This window comes from Amblyomma mixtum, chromosome 10, assembly GCF_055824585.1.
Source record: "Amblyomma mixtum isolate Tamu chromosome 10, ASM5582458v1, whole genome shotgun sequence".
NCBI lineage: Eukaryota > Metazoa > Arthropoda > Arachnida > Ixodida > Ixodidae > Amblyomma > Amblyomma mixtum.
The window spans coordinates 161,032,152-161,049,165 of NC_143021.1; the positions used below are offsets into that span (position 1 = coordinate 161,032,152).

General features: G+C 49.7%; 2 protein-coding genes across 2 annotated transcripts in view; both read left to right on the plus strand.

Moving 5' to 3' along the window:
* The window catches only part of LOC149327525 (uncharacterized), a 753,829-nt gene that overhangs the window by 618,429 nt on the left and 118,386 nt on the right, over positions 1–17,014 (plus strand). The gene's annotated exons all lie outside the window — the stretch shown is intronic.
* The window catches only part of LOC149327531 (uncharacterized), a 144,539-nt gene that overhangs the window by 79,735 nt on the left and 47,790 nt on the right, over positions 1–17,014 (plus strand). The window contains exon 3 of the mRNA XM_089563245.1: positions 11,822–11,953. Coding sequence (XP_089419371.1) covers positions 11,822–11,953 — 132 coding nt within the window. The remainder of the gene's footprint in view (positions 1–11,821; positions 11,954–17,014) is intronic.

The following is a 17,014-nucleotide window of genomic DNA, read 5'->3' on the forward strand; positions in this document are numbered from 1 at the left end:
CACGCAAAACATGTCTTCCCGAACGCCGGACACTTGTCCCGCTCGTGCAATCGGTTGCATCGGCTGCATTTCAACCATTCACGCCGTTTTACCGACGCCACTTGCCTTTCCATTTGGCCCCAGGTCTCATTTTGGTGAGCCGACACCTCGGCAGCTTTGCAGCTCTGTTCTGCTTTAAGCAGCGTTAGGTCTTTAACTTTGAGCAGTTTCTCCGGTAGCTTCTGATTATTTGTGCCGAACACAATCTGGTCACGGATCATTGCGTCGCTCAGTGTTGAGAAGTTGCAACTCTGGGCTAACTTTCGCAGGTCGTGTAGAAATTGTTCAAAAGGTTCGCCTTCCGCTTGAATCCTTGAGCGAAACACGTACCTCTCGTAGACCTCATTCTACTGCTCCTGACAGTACGCTTCAAACTCGCTCACAACCGTTGCATAGTCATTCTTGCTTTCTTGTGCCGAAAAAGTGAAGTTATTAAATACCTCAAGAGCGTAATCGCCGGCAACACATAACAGCAGCGCCGTCTTAGCAGCTTCCGTCCTTGGCTCCTTGGTCGATGGTGTTGCTTCCAAAAATAGCTCTAACTTCTGCTTAAACAACGCCCACTTCTTTGCGATGTTCCCGGTCAGAAGGAGCTGGTCGGGCGGCTTGCGTAGCTCCATTTTTCCTGGCTTGTAGGCGACGCCCTTGCGTCTCTTGCTCAAGCCACTGCTTGAGAAGCAGACAGTCGGCCCACTTCTGACACCATGTAACGACCAGGTCAAGAAAGAACAGAAAGAACGTTTATTGATAGCAGCTGCTCGGTTTTATAGGGACAGGTAGATGTAGGCACTGTTGGGACTGGGAATCCGAGCCAGGAAACGGTCGAGGCGACGGTGAGTCAAATGACTTTTATGTACACTATATACAAGGGCTTTTACATGATACAAGGGACAAGAGCACCACGGGCTAGCACAAAGAAGGGCGGCCCCGGCGGCGAGCGTAGCTCCGGCGTGATGGCTCTTCTGCTGCCCGTCTGCTGCGCGGGTTCAGCGCGGCTCCGCTTTTAAAGCTACCGGTGTCGGTTGCGGCCGCCAGCAGTTCAAATCCTCCAATCAGGTCACGGCACTGGCCACCGTCCAAATTAGACCAATGGTCGAGAGCCGGCGAGTGTCGGAGGAGTTCGCACCGACGGAGAGGAGGGAAGGAGGAAGGGTCCGTGTCGGCGCCGCGGTGCAGGGAAGAGTCACGCTGCACGTCGCGACATGTCCGAGAGAGTCTGGGCCTGCCTTGAGCGCCGGCGGGCGCGCAGCGCTTGTTTCCAGAGAGGCCAGCCAGCGAAATGTGGGCGCCGGCACTACAGCACCACCGCCGCCAGACAATGCGCCACGAAGACGAGCTACTTCCGCGTGGCTCGGATGCGGGGCGCGCTCGAACGCCAGGCTCCTCCAAGTTCTCGTCCGATGTTCAGCCGCAGGTAGCTCCAGGCTCCTTTCCGAGAACGGGTCCCGCTCGTCAAGACAGGATCACTGCTTCGCAGCTTTGTCGCCCAGGTGACTGGATCAGCTTCGCTCGGTCCTTCGGAAGAGCTTGCTTCTCAGCATCGGTCGTTGATCGTTCTGCATGTTGCCAAGAACCGACCCACAACAGGCAACACCCAACACGTGCAAGTGCCCTCTGTCACCCGTCAATACACCAGACTTCAAAGTCAAAAAACTCTGCTGGCTATATTTCTGTCCCCTTTTTGTTCCCTCTTCTTCAAGAGACACATGTGGGATACGAGAACTATAAAGCAATAAACTCAAACAAAGTGTCAAACACATGAAACACTCGGAATGAAATGAATGCAAAATAAATTCGCTCTCTTGAGATCACTCGGCCGGAAGAAAACTCAGCTGAGGCCACAAATGAGGATATCAATTTTTCCCCGATCTGCGAGCGAACTTAACAGCTGTTCGCGAAGAGACAAAATGTAGGTCATGAGGAGGCGAAAGCAGCCTTGCTTAGAACACACAGCTTAGTGCGTCTACGCCAGCGTTTAACTCGGTTAAACGACACCCGCTACCGCGGAAGCTAATGACTCTGCCTCTTTCGCTGCAGCTGCGCTTTTCTCTCTCTCTCTACTACCGTGGAAGCTAATGTCTCGGTAGACGCGCTTTCCTTTCTCTCTGTACTTGTCTTTCCAGTTTCTAGGGGGGGGGGGGTACAGTACGAGAACGATTTATTTTCGCTTACTGGCGACTTTTCCCGTTCTTTGCGCTTCGCGCGCCAGTCGCGACGTTTCTTTCTTTTTCTTTGTTTCTGGCGGCAAGTGAGACCTTGCACAAGGCTTCAATTTCTCGCGCACCCGTTTGCCTTTCCGCTCGATGTGTGGTTCGCCTCTACCCAGCCTTTTGATTTTACGCCTAGTGGAGAGCGTTATCCTGACACGCGGCTTCCCATCGCGATACCTAAGCTTGGCTGAGCGCTTAGGCGGTTTCTTCTTGCCTCTGCCACTACGCCCCGTAAAATTTTGCACTTTTTGAGCCGTGCACGCGTTTTCCCTGCGCGCGCGTGCCGCTTGCTGTGGGAGCGCGGTTTCTCCCGTGACTGCAGTGGAAAGCGAGAGCCCGCATGAGAGCACGTGCCTTCGCGCGTCTTGCTCTCTCTGTGCTGGCGGCAAGATTCACACTTGTCCAGCTCCTTAATTTTTCTCCTGCCGCGCAGCGCTCTCTTGAATCGCCGTTTCCTCCCAAGATACTCTTTCCCGCGCGAATAGTTGTACGATTTCTTTTTGCAGTTTATTCTACTGCCCAGATCTATGTGCCTCGACGCACTTATGCGCTTCGCTTTGCGCGATAGTGATGCCTCGCACCTTTCTCTAGCTCCGATTGTGACGCTAGCTTCAAGGCTAACAACGTTACTGACGTTGCTGCTGTCAATGTGCCGGTGAAGCTGATGCTTCCTACGGCCGCAACTACTTCTCGCGCGTTTGCCCTTTCTCTCTTTTCGGCAGCGCCCGTCTTTCTTATGCCTGCCTTTCATCTCTCGGCGGCAGCACTCTTTCTTTTGCCTGCCTTTCATCGTCTTTCGGTGACAGCTCTCTCTCTTGAGCTTGCCTTTGCTGTCCTTTCGGCGGTAGCACTGTTTGTCTATCACCTTGTGGTGATAGCTCACTTTTCTGAACTGGCGGTTCCTTTTCTTCCGGTTGCAGCTTTCTATCGTGAGCTTTCCTTTCATTTTCGCCTGTGGAAGCACATTCTGCTTCCGTCGCCTAGGTTTCTGCTCCCTAACAATATCACTGCCATTGTCAGCCAATTCGCGTGCGCTACCTAGATCAGGCCTGTCTTTGGCGCCTTTACTCAGTTCCTCAAAGCTGCGCTCATCCTGCTCAGCGTCTCTGAGTGCGCATTCGTCCTCATCTTTCTCGGACGGGCTGACGTCTACCGCCCCTATGTCGTCTGGAAGGTTCTGTTCTCCACTGTCGTCCAGCACCTTAGTTTCTTCAGGCGCAGACGAACCAGTGTTTTCTACTGACACGAGTGCTGGTATACAGCTCTCGTCATGCTCCTGACGCGTTTTAGCCAGTTTCGGATGAGGGTCGGCTCTGCACTCAGTCGCGGGGTTCCCGCTACTGTAGCTGCTTTCTGCAAAGTCGCAAAGCTCAGAACAGTGCGAAAGCACGGGACTCGTTTCGGATCGCTCGCCAGAGACACCAACGCACAACTCAGCGTCCGCAAACTCTACATGCACCCGCTTCCGTTGATCGTAAGTGTCAGGTTTCTGCATTTCTGCCGAAAGCGATGCACAACACGGTGTGCCGTCCTCATCTACTTCGTTTGCGTCGGCGCAAGCATTTTCATTAATGTCCAGATGGTCGTCCTCTCTGCCCTGTTCGGCAACTTCTCCTGCTTTCGACACCCTAGGAGATCCGCTTTCCGGTAACTCCGCCACAATTTCAATGGGCGAGACCTCTGTAAGTGCATCGTCCGATGCTGTGAATACCTTATCCGATGGTATAGAGGCTTTCTCAGTTGGCGAATGCGGGGCAATTCCCACTGTTACAGCAGCAGTTACATCTGCCACGTACGGACTACGTTCCTCTGTGCCGCACTGGCAGCTCTGCTCTACAGCTACGCACTCTACCTCTGTGTCACGATCTTCCGACCCTTCAGCATTTCCGAGCCACTCTAAAATGTCAGCTTTAAACTGGTAGCGAAAATCGTAAAACGATGGGGTGCTATTCTCTCGCAGGTACCTTTGGCGAAGGTCTAGCGGTGACACGTTATATCTCACCAGTAAGAATCTTTTTAGCTCATCGTAGTCTGCCAAGCCGTCGTCCAACAGGCGCTTGACAACGTCGTTGGAAAGCAGGGCTACCAACTTCTGTGCCCAACCATTCCGCTCAACGCGCTTTCTCTCGCAGACGCGCTCGAACTCCGCCAAATATTTCGCCATATCTTCGGCGAACACGAAGCGCTGCGGCTTGTCTCTCAGCTGCTGACCGTTGGTCTTATGCAGTGCGTACAATGTTCTATATCTCTCATATCCGATCTCATGCGCTTCAAGCTCCCGGTCCATCAGTTTCTTAGCGCGAGCACGCCGTTTTATCTGAAGCTGCCTGTTTTTCTTCCTCTTCGCGCTCAAGCTGCTTCTGTTTTTCTGCCTGTTCGCGCTCAAGCTGCTTCTGTTTTTCAGTCTCTTCGTGCTCACGGCGTTCTGTGACCTCCTCCCTGGCCTCATTGGCTTCTTCCGCCGTTACATTCTCCTTTCGCATGATCTCAAGAATCGCATGCTTTCGATTTGCGGGGCCCAAATAAATCCCCAACTCTTCACAAATTTCAATGAGTTCCTTCACTTTGAAGTTCTCCATCGAGCACAATAGCCTCTTGTAGTTTGCCCATTTCTTAGAATTCCCTTGCCGTTCACTACTATAGCGCTACTAGCATGACACGCGCAAGTAATTCTTTCCAAAACGCCTCGTTTACTCCCTCTGCACCAGCTTTCGTTTCAAAGCGCTCCGACTTGGCTCGAAACAGCAAAGCTCTCTCCAGTGCAACACACAGCCCTACTCTAAACTACAATCACGTGTGCTAGAGCTGTCTGGCGAGTTGAGGGGAAAACATCAGGCGCTCACCGCGCCGAGGTAGCTGACGCCGATCGATCCCGCAGCTGCCATCCAATATTGGGACTGGGAGTCCGAGCCAGGAAACCGTCGAGGCGACGGTGAGTCAAATGACTTTTATGTACACTATGTACAAGGGTTTTTACATGATACAATACAAGGGACAAGAGCCCCACGGGCTAGCACAAAGAAGAAGGCCGGCCCCGGCGGCGAGCGTAGCTACGGCGTGATGGCTCTTCAGCTGCCCGTCTGCTGCGCGGGTTCAGCGCGGCTCCGCTTTTAAAGGGACACTGAGGAGAGCACTATTAATATTTTTTTTATAGTAAAATCCGATAGTTCGGCATGTCATGGCTTTGTTGCCACTTGGCCGGCAGTGAAAGATGCATTTATTTCTAAGAAATTTGGATTCGAAGTTGATAAAGTTTTGCCGCCGCTCTGATTCAAACTTGGGATTCTCCTATGACGACACAGGACTAAGTGACGTGATACATGACGTGCGCATGACGTACCGCAGACTCCGTGATTTCTGACGGCCAGCAGTGCGGCCTAGCAGCAGCCGAAAATAAAGCTACCGCCGGCCGCACGTTGAAGGCATCTATAGGCTATTGCGGCCGTCGCTACAGTTGCTTCGATTATTTATTTATTTATTTATTTGGAAATACTGCAGAGTCGGCTGACTCCAAGCAGGAGTGGACACAAAAAAAACAACTACAAGAATCAAGAATACAAGAATACACTAATACAATAATGCAAGAATACACTAATACAAGAATACAAGAATACACGAATACAAGAAACAATACAAGAATACAAGTACAACTTCACCCCAGGATTTTTAGGTTTTTAATGAACTCTTGCACACTGGGACTGTCGACAATATTCTTAGGTAATTTATTCCAAGCGCATATGGTTCTCGGAAAAAATGAATACTTAAAAGTATCGTTTAGGGGGCTATATTCACGAATAATTTTCCCGTTATCAAAACGCGAGCTTGTGCGTAGTGTGTGAGGGGTAATGAAATTATGATTGTTGATGTCTATTATATTTTTATATATTAAATACAAGTATTTTAATCTGCATTCGGAACGCCTCGCTCGTAGTGTCTCGAGACCAAGATAATCAATCATTTCTGTCACGCTGTCAGTGCGTTTATATTTATTACAAATGAATCTGGCCGCGGTTCTTTGAACCCTTTCTAATTTGGAAATATTTTTCTTTGTATAAGGGTCCCATAGACACGAGGCATACTCCAGACATGGCCGAACCAACGCTTTATAGGCTGCTAGTTTCACGTGCATGGGGGATTTTGAAAGCTTGCGTCTAATAAACCAGAGAGATTTAAAGGCTTTGGTGCAGACTGTATTAATATGAAAATCCCAACTCAGATTGTGTGTAATAGTAACTCCGAGGTATTTAACAGACGGCGATTCCTTAAGTGCAGTGCCATTTACAGAATAAGAATGTTGTAAAACGGTTTTGTTCCTGGATATGCGGAGTACTAAGCACTTATCAGCATTACGTTTGCACTGGCGTTCTGCCAGCGTTACGAAGGATCTCGTTCTCGAAGTCGTCAACGAAGTTCTCGCAAATAGACACCTTTAGCATATCGTGTACCTTGTTACCGCTAGCGGAATACCGGGAGCCCGCCTACCGCCGGAAAACAGGCGCTGATTGGTCCCGATGCTTCAGGAGCGCGCGTAGCTGCCGGGCACGTGGCGCCATCTGGCGACGTAAGGACATTTGCGCATGCATTGGCTGCGCCTCAGGGATTTGTGGCTTCTCGGGTCCTAGAGTTGCTAGAACCATTGGTTCTAGCCACACTGCTTTGTCCTATGACGTCACCACGCTTGTACATGCGAGTTTCGCCTGTGGCGGCGATACCTGTATTTTGGTTCTTGCTCTTTTCTACGTTACAAAAGCTTTGTTGTCAGTATGAGTGGCGTTTTTGTAATCAGGAGCTGGTATTCTGTCGATACAAGCCAACTTCAATTTCTCGTCAGTGTCCCTTTAAAGCTACCGGTGTCGGTTGCGGCCGCCGGCAGTTCAAATCCTCCAATAAGGTCACGGCACTGGCCACCGTTCAAATTAGACCAATGGTCGAGAGCCGGCGAGCGTCGGAGGAGTTCGCACCGACGGAGAGGAGGGAAGGAGGAAGGGTCCGTGTCGGAGCCGCGGTGGCGGGATGAGTCACGCTGCACGTCGCGACATGTCCGAGAGAGTCTGGGCCTGCTTTGAGCGCCGGCGGGCGCGCAGCGCTTGTTTCTAGAGAGGCCAGCCAGCGAAATGTGGGCGCCGGCACTACAGCACGTGTGTAGGCGACAACGGCAGCGGTCGGTTCGGAATAGGCTGGCAAGCAAAGCGCATGCGTATCATGTACGATACAGCTGCAAGTGGTTGCTAGTTATTCCCCGTCACCTTCGCTCGGAAGTCTTCGCCCAATTTCACGCTGACCCAGAGTGTGGTGATGTCGGAGTGTTCAATACCTACGCTCGCATCCGGCTATCATATTATTGACGTAGCATGTACACCTTCATCCTCCAATACGTGCGCTCATGCTTTACCTGTAAACGTCGGAAGCCACCTCCTCATCGTTCTGCTGGAGAATTGCAAGCCGCTACCTTGCCCGCCGCGCCGATTTGACCGCGTCGGCATTGATTTATAAGGCTCTCTTCCGTACACTACAGCCGGCAACCTTTAGGTTACCGTTGCGGTTGACCATTTGACAGGGTATGTAGAAACCGCCGCCCTTCCGCCTGCCACAGCCTCAGAAGTTGCCTTGTTTACATTAAACCGTTTCATCCTTCGTCACGGCGCCCCTCGCAAATTGCTGAGCGACAGAGGCCTCGTCTTCTTGGCCGATGTCGTCAAAGCACTGCTCCTGCGCATATCATTCGCAAACCAGCAGTCTCACCGAGCGCTGTAACCGTACCCTCGGCGACATGTTGTCTATGTACGTCTTTTCAAACCAGTCTAACTGGGATCTTGTCGTTACGTATGTAACCTTTGCGCACAATACCGCGACGCAGTCCACTACTGTCTTCTGTTCTTTCCACCTCCTTCACGGCCGTCACCCTTCTGCTATCATCGACACCATTCTTCCGTATCAGTCCGACGCTTCCGAGTATACACGTCTTTCTGAAGCCGCCCGTCACGCCGATGACTCTCGCCGCATCGCCCGTGCTCGCACGACTGACACCGAGTACCGAGAGAAGTCTTGCCACGACCTCAATAAAATAACGCCATACTTTCCCAGTGGCCCCCTTGTGTGGCTCTTCATTCCGACAAATACTCCGGGCCTGACGTCAGTTTCTTTCCAAGTATCATGGCCCATACCGTATCCTGGAGCGCAGATTTCCAGTTAATTACAAAGTAGAACCTCTCATCCCGTCATCTGATCGCCGCCGCCGTGGACGCGAGGCAGTTCGCGTTACGTGTCCCAAGCCATACTAGGAACCAGCCATCCTGCCTACGCTATAAGTCGCCCCGTTGGCTCCTTTTTTCCCGGGGGCAATGGTAATTGTAAAGACGAAGATGGCCGTTCCGTTTAGCCGCGGCATTGCCATCGCTGCGCGTACTGTATGCTCGCCTTGGCTGACCACGGACTGTTGCCGCCCTGCTCCTGAGGCGAGAGTGCTTTCAACAATTCCCCGTCGTACATTATAAATGGTAACTGATGGGATACTAACACAATCACTACAGTTGCTTTTGACATAGAATGCCTCCAACAGTTCGCGGGGTGTCTGGTCCTTAGTTCTGTTTAAAACCTTCCTTTCTTTCAGCCTTGCTGCACGCTTAATCTTCTCACATCACCGTAGACATTAGAACGATGCGGCAAATGTGATCCAGTAACATTTCGTAAATCTCGATTATGTTCTGCTAATCGGTCGTTAATAGAGCTGGCCGTTTGGCCGATGTACTTCTTTCCGCAAGTGGGAGGTATCTGATACACGACTCTCATGGCACATTCACCAAACGGTGCTGCATGTCTTTTTTTTACATTCAATTTTTTTGCCTTCTTGAGGTCAGTTTTAATGCACAAGGCAGCCAATTTTTTTGAGGGACCGAGAAAACCACAGGAATGTTGTATTTTGCGGCCACATGCTTCAAATTGTGCGCCACCTTATGGGTATACGGATACACTGCGCTTATTTTCTATGTTGGAGAGCCTGCTTGTTCCAACTTCCCAACTTCGAATTAAAAGCTTTTCCCCTTTTTGTGTGAACATGATTTCTTCAGCGACACTTCAGGCTTCATCTGAGCAATGGCGCGCGTTACAGTATTCGGATGGGAGGAATCGCTGTAATTCTTTCTGCGCGTGTGGGCAATCCGTCCACCAAAAGCTTCAGTTTTTAAGGGCGATAATAATGTCTAAAAACTGCAACCTACCGCCTTGGGCAATCCCATGGGTGAAGTCCAAACCTTTTTACACATAGTTTAAAAACAGATAAAACTTCTTCCACTGTTTGTGGTTAAGATAAGGAAACCTGTTTTTTTAAAATACTTAAAAAATCGCCAACATATGTAAAAGTTTTCACCACTCCGGCTTCGTCAAAAGCATAAGCCAGTGAGCTGTACAGCTCCGCAAGATGTTGCATAGCACAGGAGCCACGCAAGAACCAATAAAAATTACCTTTTTTGAACAAAGAGCTGGTCTTCAAATAATACTACAGTGCAAGACAATTAAATAATATTCTAACATTGCGAAGAAATTCGCAACAGAAACATTGGCAGCGTTCAGGAAGGGAAACTTACCTTTCTTTTCAATGCACAACTGTACAGCGGCTAACAACTCAGTCTGTCGGTTAGAATAGAGCAGATCGACAACGTCAAAAGAAAGCATATTGCCAACTATCATTGAAGCGTCCGTTCGTTCGCGCCGAAGACCGCAGGAAAGGGGTGTTATCACAATTGTTCGTGACGGGAGAAGCGACCGGACTAATCTAGATTGATCAAAGCCACGAAAACAGAATCTATGTTTTTCCGGATTACTGTGGTTGATTTTTACTTCTTATCTCAGGATATCCCAGGAGGACTTGTTAGCTCCGGAAGGAATGCTAAAGCACAACCTGATGGCACACTGTCACTCTGCAGGACAAAGCCATGCACTTCAGCGCAGTGATGCTCGTCTAAGCTCCTTTCCAGCCACACAGTGCTATTTATAATTTGGCTTTAATAATGCCCTGAAGAACAGGACAAAAATAAAACACTATTGTTGCATTGTCACTTTTCGGTGAAATGCTGAACTGCCTCAATTACAACTGATTTTACCTGTTGCAAAAAGTTGGTAACATCATAATTTCTCATGTGCATTCGCATTTCTGTTTGACAGCTGCGAATATTTAATGCATGCACAATTCATACGCACGCACGCACGCACGCACGCGCGCGCGCACACACACACACAAACACACACACACACACACACACACACACACACACACACACACACACACACACACACACACACGCGCGCGCACGCACGCACGTACACACACACACACACACACACACACACAGTCCTTATATATTGAATACTTAAGAATTTATTTTGCAGTAACAGTCATTAGGGAGCCACGGAGGACGTTAACATATTACAGTGACCACTACTGTGCGAATACTTGGGAAAGGATGCGAGTGCAATTATTATTATCTCTGTCAGCAATGCAAAAACACTGCAGTGTACTATTTTGATTTGGTTTGGTTTGTTTTATTGGAGTTTAACGTCCCAAAGCGACTCAGGCTTTGAGGGACGCCGTAGTGAAGGGCTCCGGAAATTTCGACCACCTCGGGTTCTTTAACGCGCACTGGCATCGCACAGTACACGGGCTTCTAGAATTTCGCCTTCATCGAAATTCAGCCGCCGCAGCCGGGATAGAAACCGCGTCTTTCGGGTCAGCGGCCGAGCGCCGTAACCACTTAGCCACCGCGGCGGGGCGCAGTGTACTATTTTGAATAAGCAACAAAAATTAAAAGTATCATTAATCTTAGCCATTTAAAAGACGTGATTATCCCTGTTGTAATTGCGGACGGTTGTTATCGGCCGATGTCACCACCTCTGTCGGCCAATCTAACCACAGCACAGGGATTTTCCTCCGAACTGCCGCTCTAACACTGTCCCGTTAATAAAAATGGCATGACCATAGTTTGCGTTAGGTTCTCAGTGCTGGGGACTGTATCAGACACGTTCGCGCTTTGGGGGTGCGAGTGTGCGGAGAGTTGAATGGGTGTCTGAATATTTGATTGCTGCTGTCCCAGAAAACTCATGTCAATAAAAATTCGGTCAGTACTGCCAAATACCTACTCCAGCAACGCGATTTCTCAAACGTGCTGATAGCAGGCAGCTTAGTGAAGAAAATAAGGGGAAAGTAAGGTCTGTACAAAGTCTTTTGCGCCTGCAAAGGTTGGCCCGTTTTTTTTTTTGCTGTAGATTCAGTTATCCTTGAAGGGAACCAGCGCTGCGATCCGACAAAAAAAAATTAGATGCATAACAGTGCCCATGGGCGAGTGTCTCAATATGTTCTAATTGGCAAGGTACAGTTACACACTCATCTTGCTTCTGCGATACTGTTTGTGAATGACTGGGCTGCTGTTCCTCTCCTTTTTTTGTATTTACCTGCATTTATGGGCTGTGTTACTGTATCAACACCCCCCCCTCCCCCTGTAATGCCAAATGGCGCTGTGGGTAAAAGATAAATAAATAAATACTGTTGACGCCGTCTAATTGTTCTTGCACTGTTGCAGGAGAACCAAGCGTCGCACAACGAAGCCGAGGGCGCGGCAGAAGCGATCGAAGATCCTGCGGAACGAGTCGGCAACGGGAATGGCATCTATCTTTTCGCCGCTCTCTTGCATGCGGTCCTTCAGGGAATACAGGTAACTGCCCGTTGCTGCGTGTTGTCCTCTGTCAGGCTCCCACGAGCTGTCGGCACATGCACGGAAGCTATCACTCATTGAAACAACTTGCGATAGTTCTTTCTATTTGTGGCAAGTATTGTAAAAACAATTCATTCTTAGGGGAGGACGCGGCAAATAAAATGGTCAATTTGGTGAACATTTTTCCTTTCCGAATTTATTTTTCGTAAACCTCGGGTCTTCATTGCGAATTGTGACCGAAAGCAACTGCAAAACGTGCTGTAGAAAATTCGAACGCGCCGTTTTCTTGGCTGTGTGCTCGACAAATATCGTGAACGAATAACGTTTCTGGATGTTCCGGCACTTCGAACGTTCCGCTGTTTTCCGCGCGAGAGAACAATGTCATCTTTGCATCGTAATGAAGAGGAGAGCTGAGAACATAACAGCTTCTGTTGTTTGCGATGCGGCATTTATCTGGCCGAAAGAAAGCATGCGAGGTAATAAACAAGGCAAACGAGCAAATAAATTTTCAGGTTGATTTTCTGAGCTTTCGACGTTTTCTGCAATTGCTATCGTTCATTTCTTCGGCATTTTGTAAAGAATTAAAATGATATTGTGATAAAGATGAAGTGTGGCAGGTGCACTGCAAGCACTCGTGCGCACGGAGGATGAGGAAGTAGAGAGAGAATAGAGATCGGCTCGACCGTATGCTGCGTGTACTTCTTCTTAATTCCTAATTAACCCTTATCGATACAACATATTTTGGCGACGAGGATGCTGTTTTAATTCAGGACATTGACGTGGGCTGCTCAACGTCCGTCAGGATCTTTTCTGGGCTTCAGCCGCCACCGCCCTTCCTGCCGACTCCTGGTCGTACTGCCCTTCCGTGGAAGCGATGGGAGCTTGCGTTCCGGAATTACATGCTGGCCTCTGGTGCCTCTGCTCTGGGCGCGGACAGGCGGAAGCCCATCCGGTTGACCTGCATCGGGCTGGAAGGTCAGCGTATATTTTATACATTGGCGCCGCCGTCGTCCACTCCAGTGCCTACAGCTGCTGCATCGCGCTCCGGTGACGAGGCGCCCCACCTTGACGAATTTGATGAGGCGATGTCCATCCTGGCGGAACATTACAAATCGTCCGTGAATGCAATCGCCGCACGTCATCTCTTTCGCCGCCGAGTCCAGGCTCCACGAGAGACAGCCGATGAGTACGTCGCTGCCCTTTGCAGATTTGTCGGCGACTGCGGGTTGGGAACATGGCGGACGATATGATCAGGGACCAGCTGGTGGAGAAGACCGCGAGTTGCCATCTGCGTGAGCGCCTGCTCATCGATGGCTCCTCCTTGATTTTGTCGCGCGCCGTGCTCCTTGCTCTACAGTGCGAGCAAGCTTCCTGTGAAGCCAGGGAATTGGCTGAGGAGGTCGCCCCAGTACAGCGTGTTGGATGCGAGCGCAGATCGGGACAAACACCACCTAAGGCTTGTTGCTGCAAGTGCTAAAGTCGTCACCCATCGCAGCCTTCTTCTACAATATAGGAGCGAATGTGCTCCTGTTGCGGTTCTACGGCCCACCTGGAGAACAACCCCGCATGCCAGCCCGTAACCGCAAGTGTTGTCGGTGCGGCAAGATGGGCCATTTAGACTCTCTCTGCAAGTCGTCTGACCATCCAGTTCAAGTTCAGCAAGTCGCAGATACTGCTGACACATCCTCGATGCCAGATGACTCCAGCAGTGCGTCTATTCTCAATGTTGAAGGTGAAAAATAACGAAATTTTTGCCTCGGTCCTGACTGAAGGCAAATCCATCCGCTTCCTGATTGACACCGGCTCATCCATGTCTATTTTTTCTGAAGACCTACACCGACCATTCTTCGCTGATACTTTCCCTCTTGAATCAACCGCGGTTCAACTCTCGGACTATTCTAAGCCTCGGATTACATTCAAAGGGTGTTTTTTTGCCACAGCAAAGTTCCACGACCGTATCGCCTGCATCCTGTCGTACGTTGTTTCGGGAAGAACGACTATGGTGGGTCTCGATTCCATTGCAGCCCTACAAGTGAAGGTAATGCATCGTTCGAATGCCTCTTCACGACACCTGATACGCCTCTGTTACCTCCTGAGCTACGTCCACACTTCGAACATCTCTTTTCAAAGAAACTCGGAGTTGCCCACGGCTACGTGCACAAACAGTGCAGGATTCCGTTTCTGCGGTTGCTTGCAAGCTCCGACGGTTGTAGTTTGCCATTCGACAGCAAGTGTCCGAGTAACTCCAGAAGCTTGAAGCTCAAGACATCATGGAACGGGTCGATGCTTCCAAGTGGAGTTCTCCGATAGTCGTTGCTCGGAAAGAGGACGGCTCCTTCCGAATGTGCGTCGATTTGCGTGAGCCGAACAAAGCTATTGTGGTTGACAGCTTTTCCTTGCCTCAAACGGAACTTCTGCGTAGCTTGGACGGGTCACAGCGTTTTTCGAAGTTGGACCTCGCCTCGGCTTACCATCGAGTACCGCTCATCCCTGAGAGTCGGGAATTGACCACATTTATTACCCATGATGGCCTCTTCCGCTTCAAACAAGTTTTTTTTCGGCTTTGCTTCGGCGCCTGCGGCTTTTCAGAACGTGATGCGCTTAATTAGAAAAGGCTGCAATGCTGTCCTCTTCTACATCGACGACATCATAGTCCATGGCACCACCCGACAGGAGCACCTTCACCAACCTTCGTGCTGTTCTCGAGTGCCTGTCCCAAGCCGGACTCAAGCTCAACCACAAATGTGTCTTCGGTGTTCCGAAGCTCACTTTTTTGAGGCACGTTGTCAGCGGTGAAGGACTGTTTGCGCTTTCTTCTGCATTCGAGGCGATTACGAAGGCTCCGGCTCCAACTAACGTCGGTGAGCTTCGTTCCATCCTTGGACTTGCGGGTTTCTATTCCAAGTTTATCCCGCACTACTCCGACGTCGTTGAGCATATGCGCGCCCTACTTCGTGGAAGCGACTCAGCCTTCGCTTAGACCGCTGCTGCGGATTCAATCTTCAAACAACTGAAGTCCATGTTAACGTCATGCGCCATGTTGCACTTTTTTTACGCTGCCCTTCCCGTGGTCGTAACGACTGACGCTTCCGGATATGGCCTTGGGGTGGTGCTTGCGCAAGACAACGGCCATTCCCTGCAAACTGTTGCGTTTGCCTCCCGTACCTTGACACCCCAAGGAAGAAAGTACTCTGTTGGTGAACGTGGGGCCCTAGCTTGCGTTTGGGCGTACGAACGCTGGCACGTGTATTCTTGCGGCCGGCCTTTTGTTCTACGCACCGAACACAGTGCACTGGTCACTTTGCTGTCGACGAAAGCAACTCGACATCGGTCGTTGCGAATTTGACGTTGGACGGCTCGCCTGTTGTGCAACAAATATAGTGTAGAGTACCGTAAAGGCCATTAAAACTTTGTTGCGGATGCTCTGTCTCGCCTTCCCTTACCGACCACATCATGCAGTGATCCAAGTGCGCTTCGTCCCGTCTTTCTGTCTTGTGTTCTGTCTTTTTTGGCGCCTGTAACCAAAGATGAACAGTTACAAACTTCCCCATCAAGACGTTCTTTTGAGCCAAGTGAGTTCGACGGAAGTGACGACGATTTCTTCTGTCTACTATCCCCAGCTGTGACTTTAGAAGAGGTCCAAGAGGCAACCATCAGCGATGCGGTAATTGCTCAAGATTTACATCTGCGACATGGCCAAACAAGAAATCCCTCCCGGAGAACCTCAGGCCATATTATATCCTCCGCTCGGAGTTGTTCGTCGTGCAGGGCGTCTTGTACCGAGGTGACAGACTCGTCGTTCCCAAAAGTTTGCGACGACGCCTCATGGTCATCGCGCACGAGTCACACCCCGGAATCAGCCGCCCGAAGAGTCGGCTGCGAGAGCTCTACTGGTGGCCGCGAATGGACGAGCACGTCAAAGAACTGGTACGGACATTCGTCGTGTGCCAGTCATGTGACAAGTCGGCTCGTCCGGTAGCAGCTCCGCTGCAACCTGTCTTACGATACAAGTATGGGTCCGTTTTTTTGGGAATTCCGGGATGATGAGGAGCACAATAAAGTTCTGTATTTTCCTATCTACTCGTGAAATAGTTTTTGAAAGTTAGTTTTGGAAGAAATGTTTTCATATAAGTATACGTGATGGAGTTTAACTTTCAATTTCATAAGTACTGAGCATTTATGAAGGAACCAACAGATTTATTCCAAAGAATAGATCTTTATGAATATGCTGACATAGAAAACGTTTGCACTTACTTCTGAAGTGGGGAACATCATAGAGGTGACATTACGAAGATGTTAATTATAATTAGCTAACAACTATAGAAGCTAGCTTAAAATAAAATTCAGTCCCTAAATAAGCATAAAGAGCGTATCTCTGCCACATTTGGCGGAGTTCTATGCATAAGTACCTAAAACTCCCCCCCACCAACACACAGCTTAAAGTAGAATGATGGATGGGACCTAATTAAAAAAGATCACGAGCGCTGGATATTAAATGGCATGAGGTAAGTGCTGAAGCTGCGAATTATTTCAAGAGCAGACACCTGCGAAACATGGCCGCAGTAATATATGCGCTCGACGGAAGCAGAGATACGACTGGGCGTTGAAGAGATGCCTTCACCAGGCTATCAGCAACCTCATTCAAATGGATTCCTCTGTGCCCAGGCACCCAGATCAACCGTAAAGAATACAAGTGGGACGGAATCCAGCATTTGATATAAGCGGAGTGCCTGAGATGCTGTAGACGCGGTGAGAGATGAACACAACGATAATGAATCCATAATCATGACAGAAGACAAAGGGCTGTTTAATTTGCGCAAAGTCAGGACTACTGCTAGAAATTCGGCCAAATAAACAGGGGTGTAATCGGGAAAGCGGAGGGAGAATGACCACTCAAGGGACATGGAGAAAATGCAAACACCGGCCCTTTATTCACACTGTGAGGCGTCCGTCGCTATGAGCACATGAGAGTTAAAGCGTAGCAAGTAATCGTGTAATAAACCGCTTAGCAAATGAAAAAGCACTAATTTTGTATGTTTTGGAAAGATCTGACAATCTGAA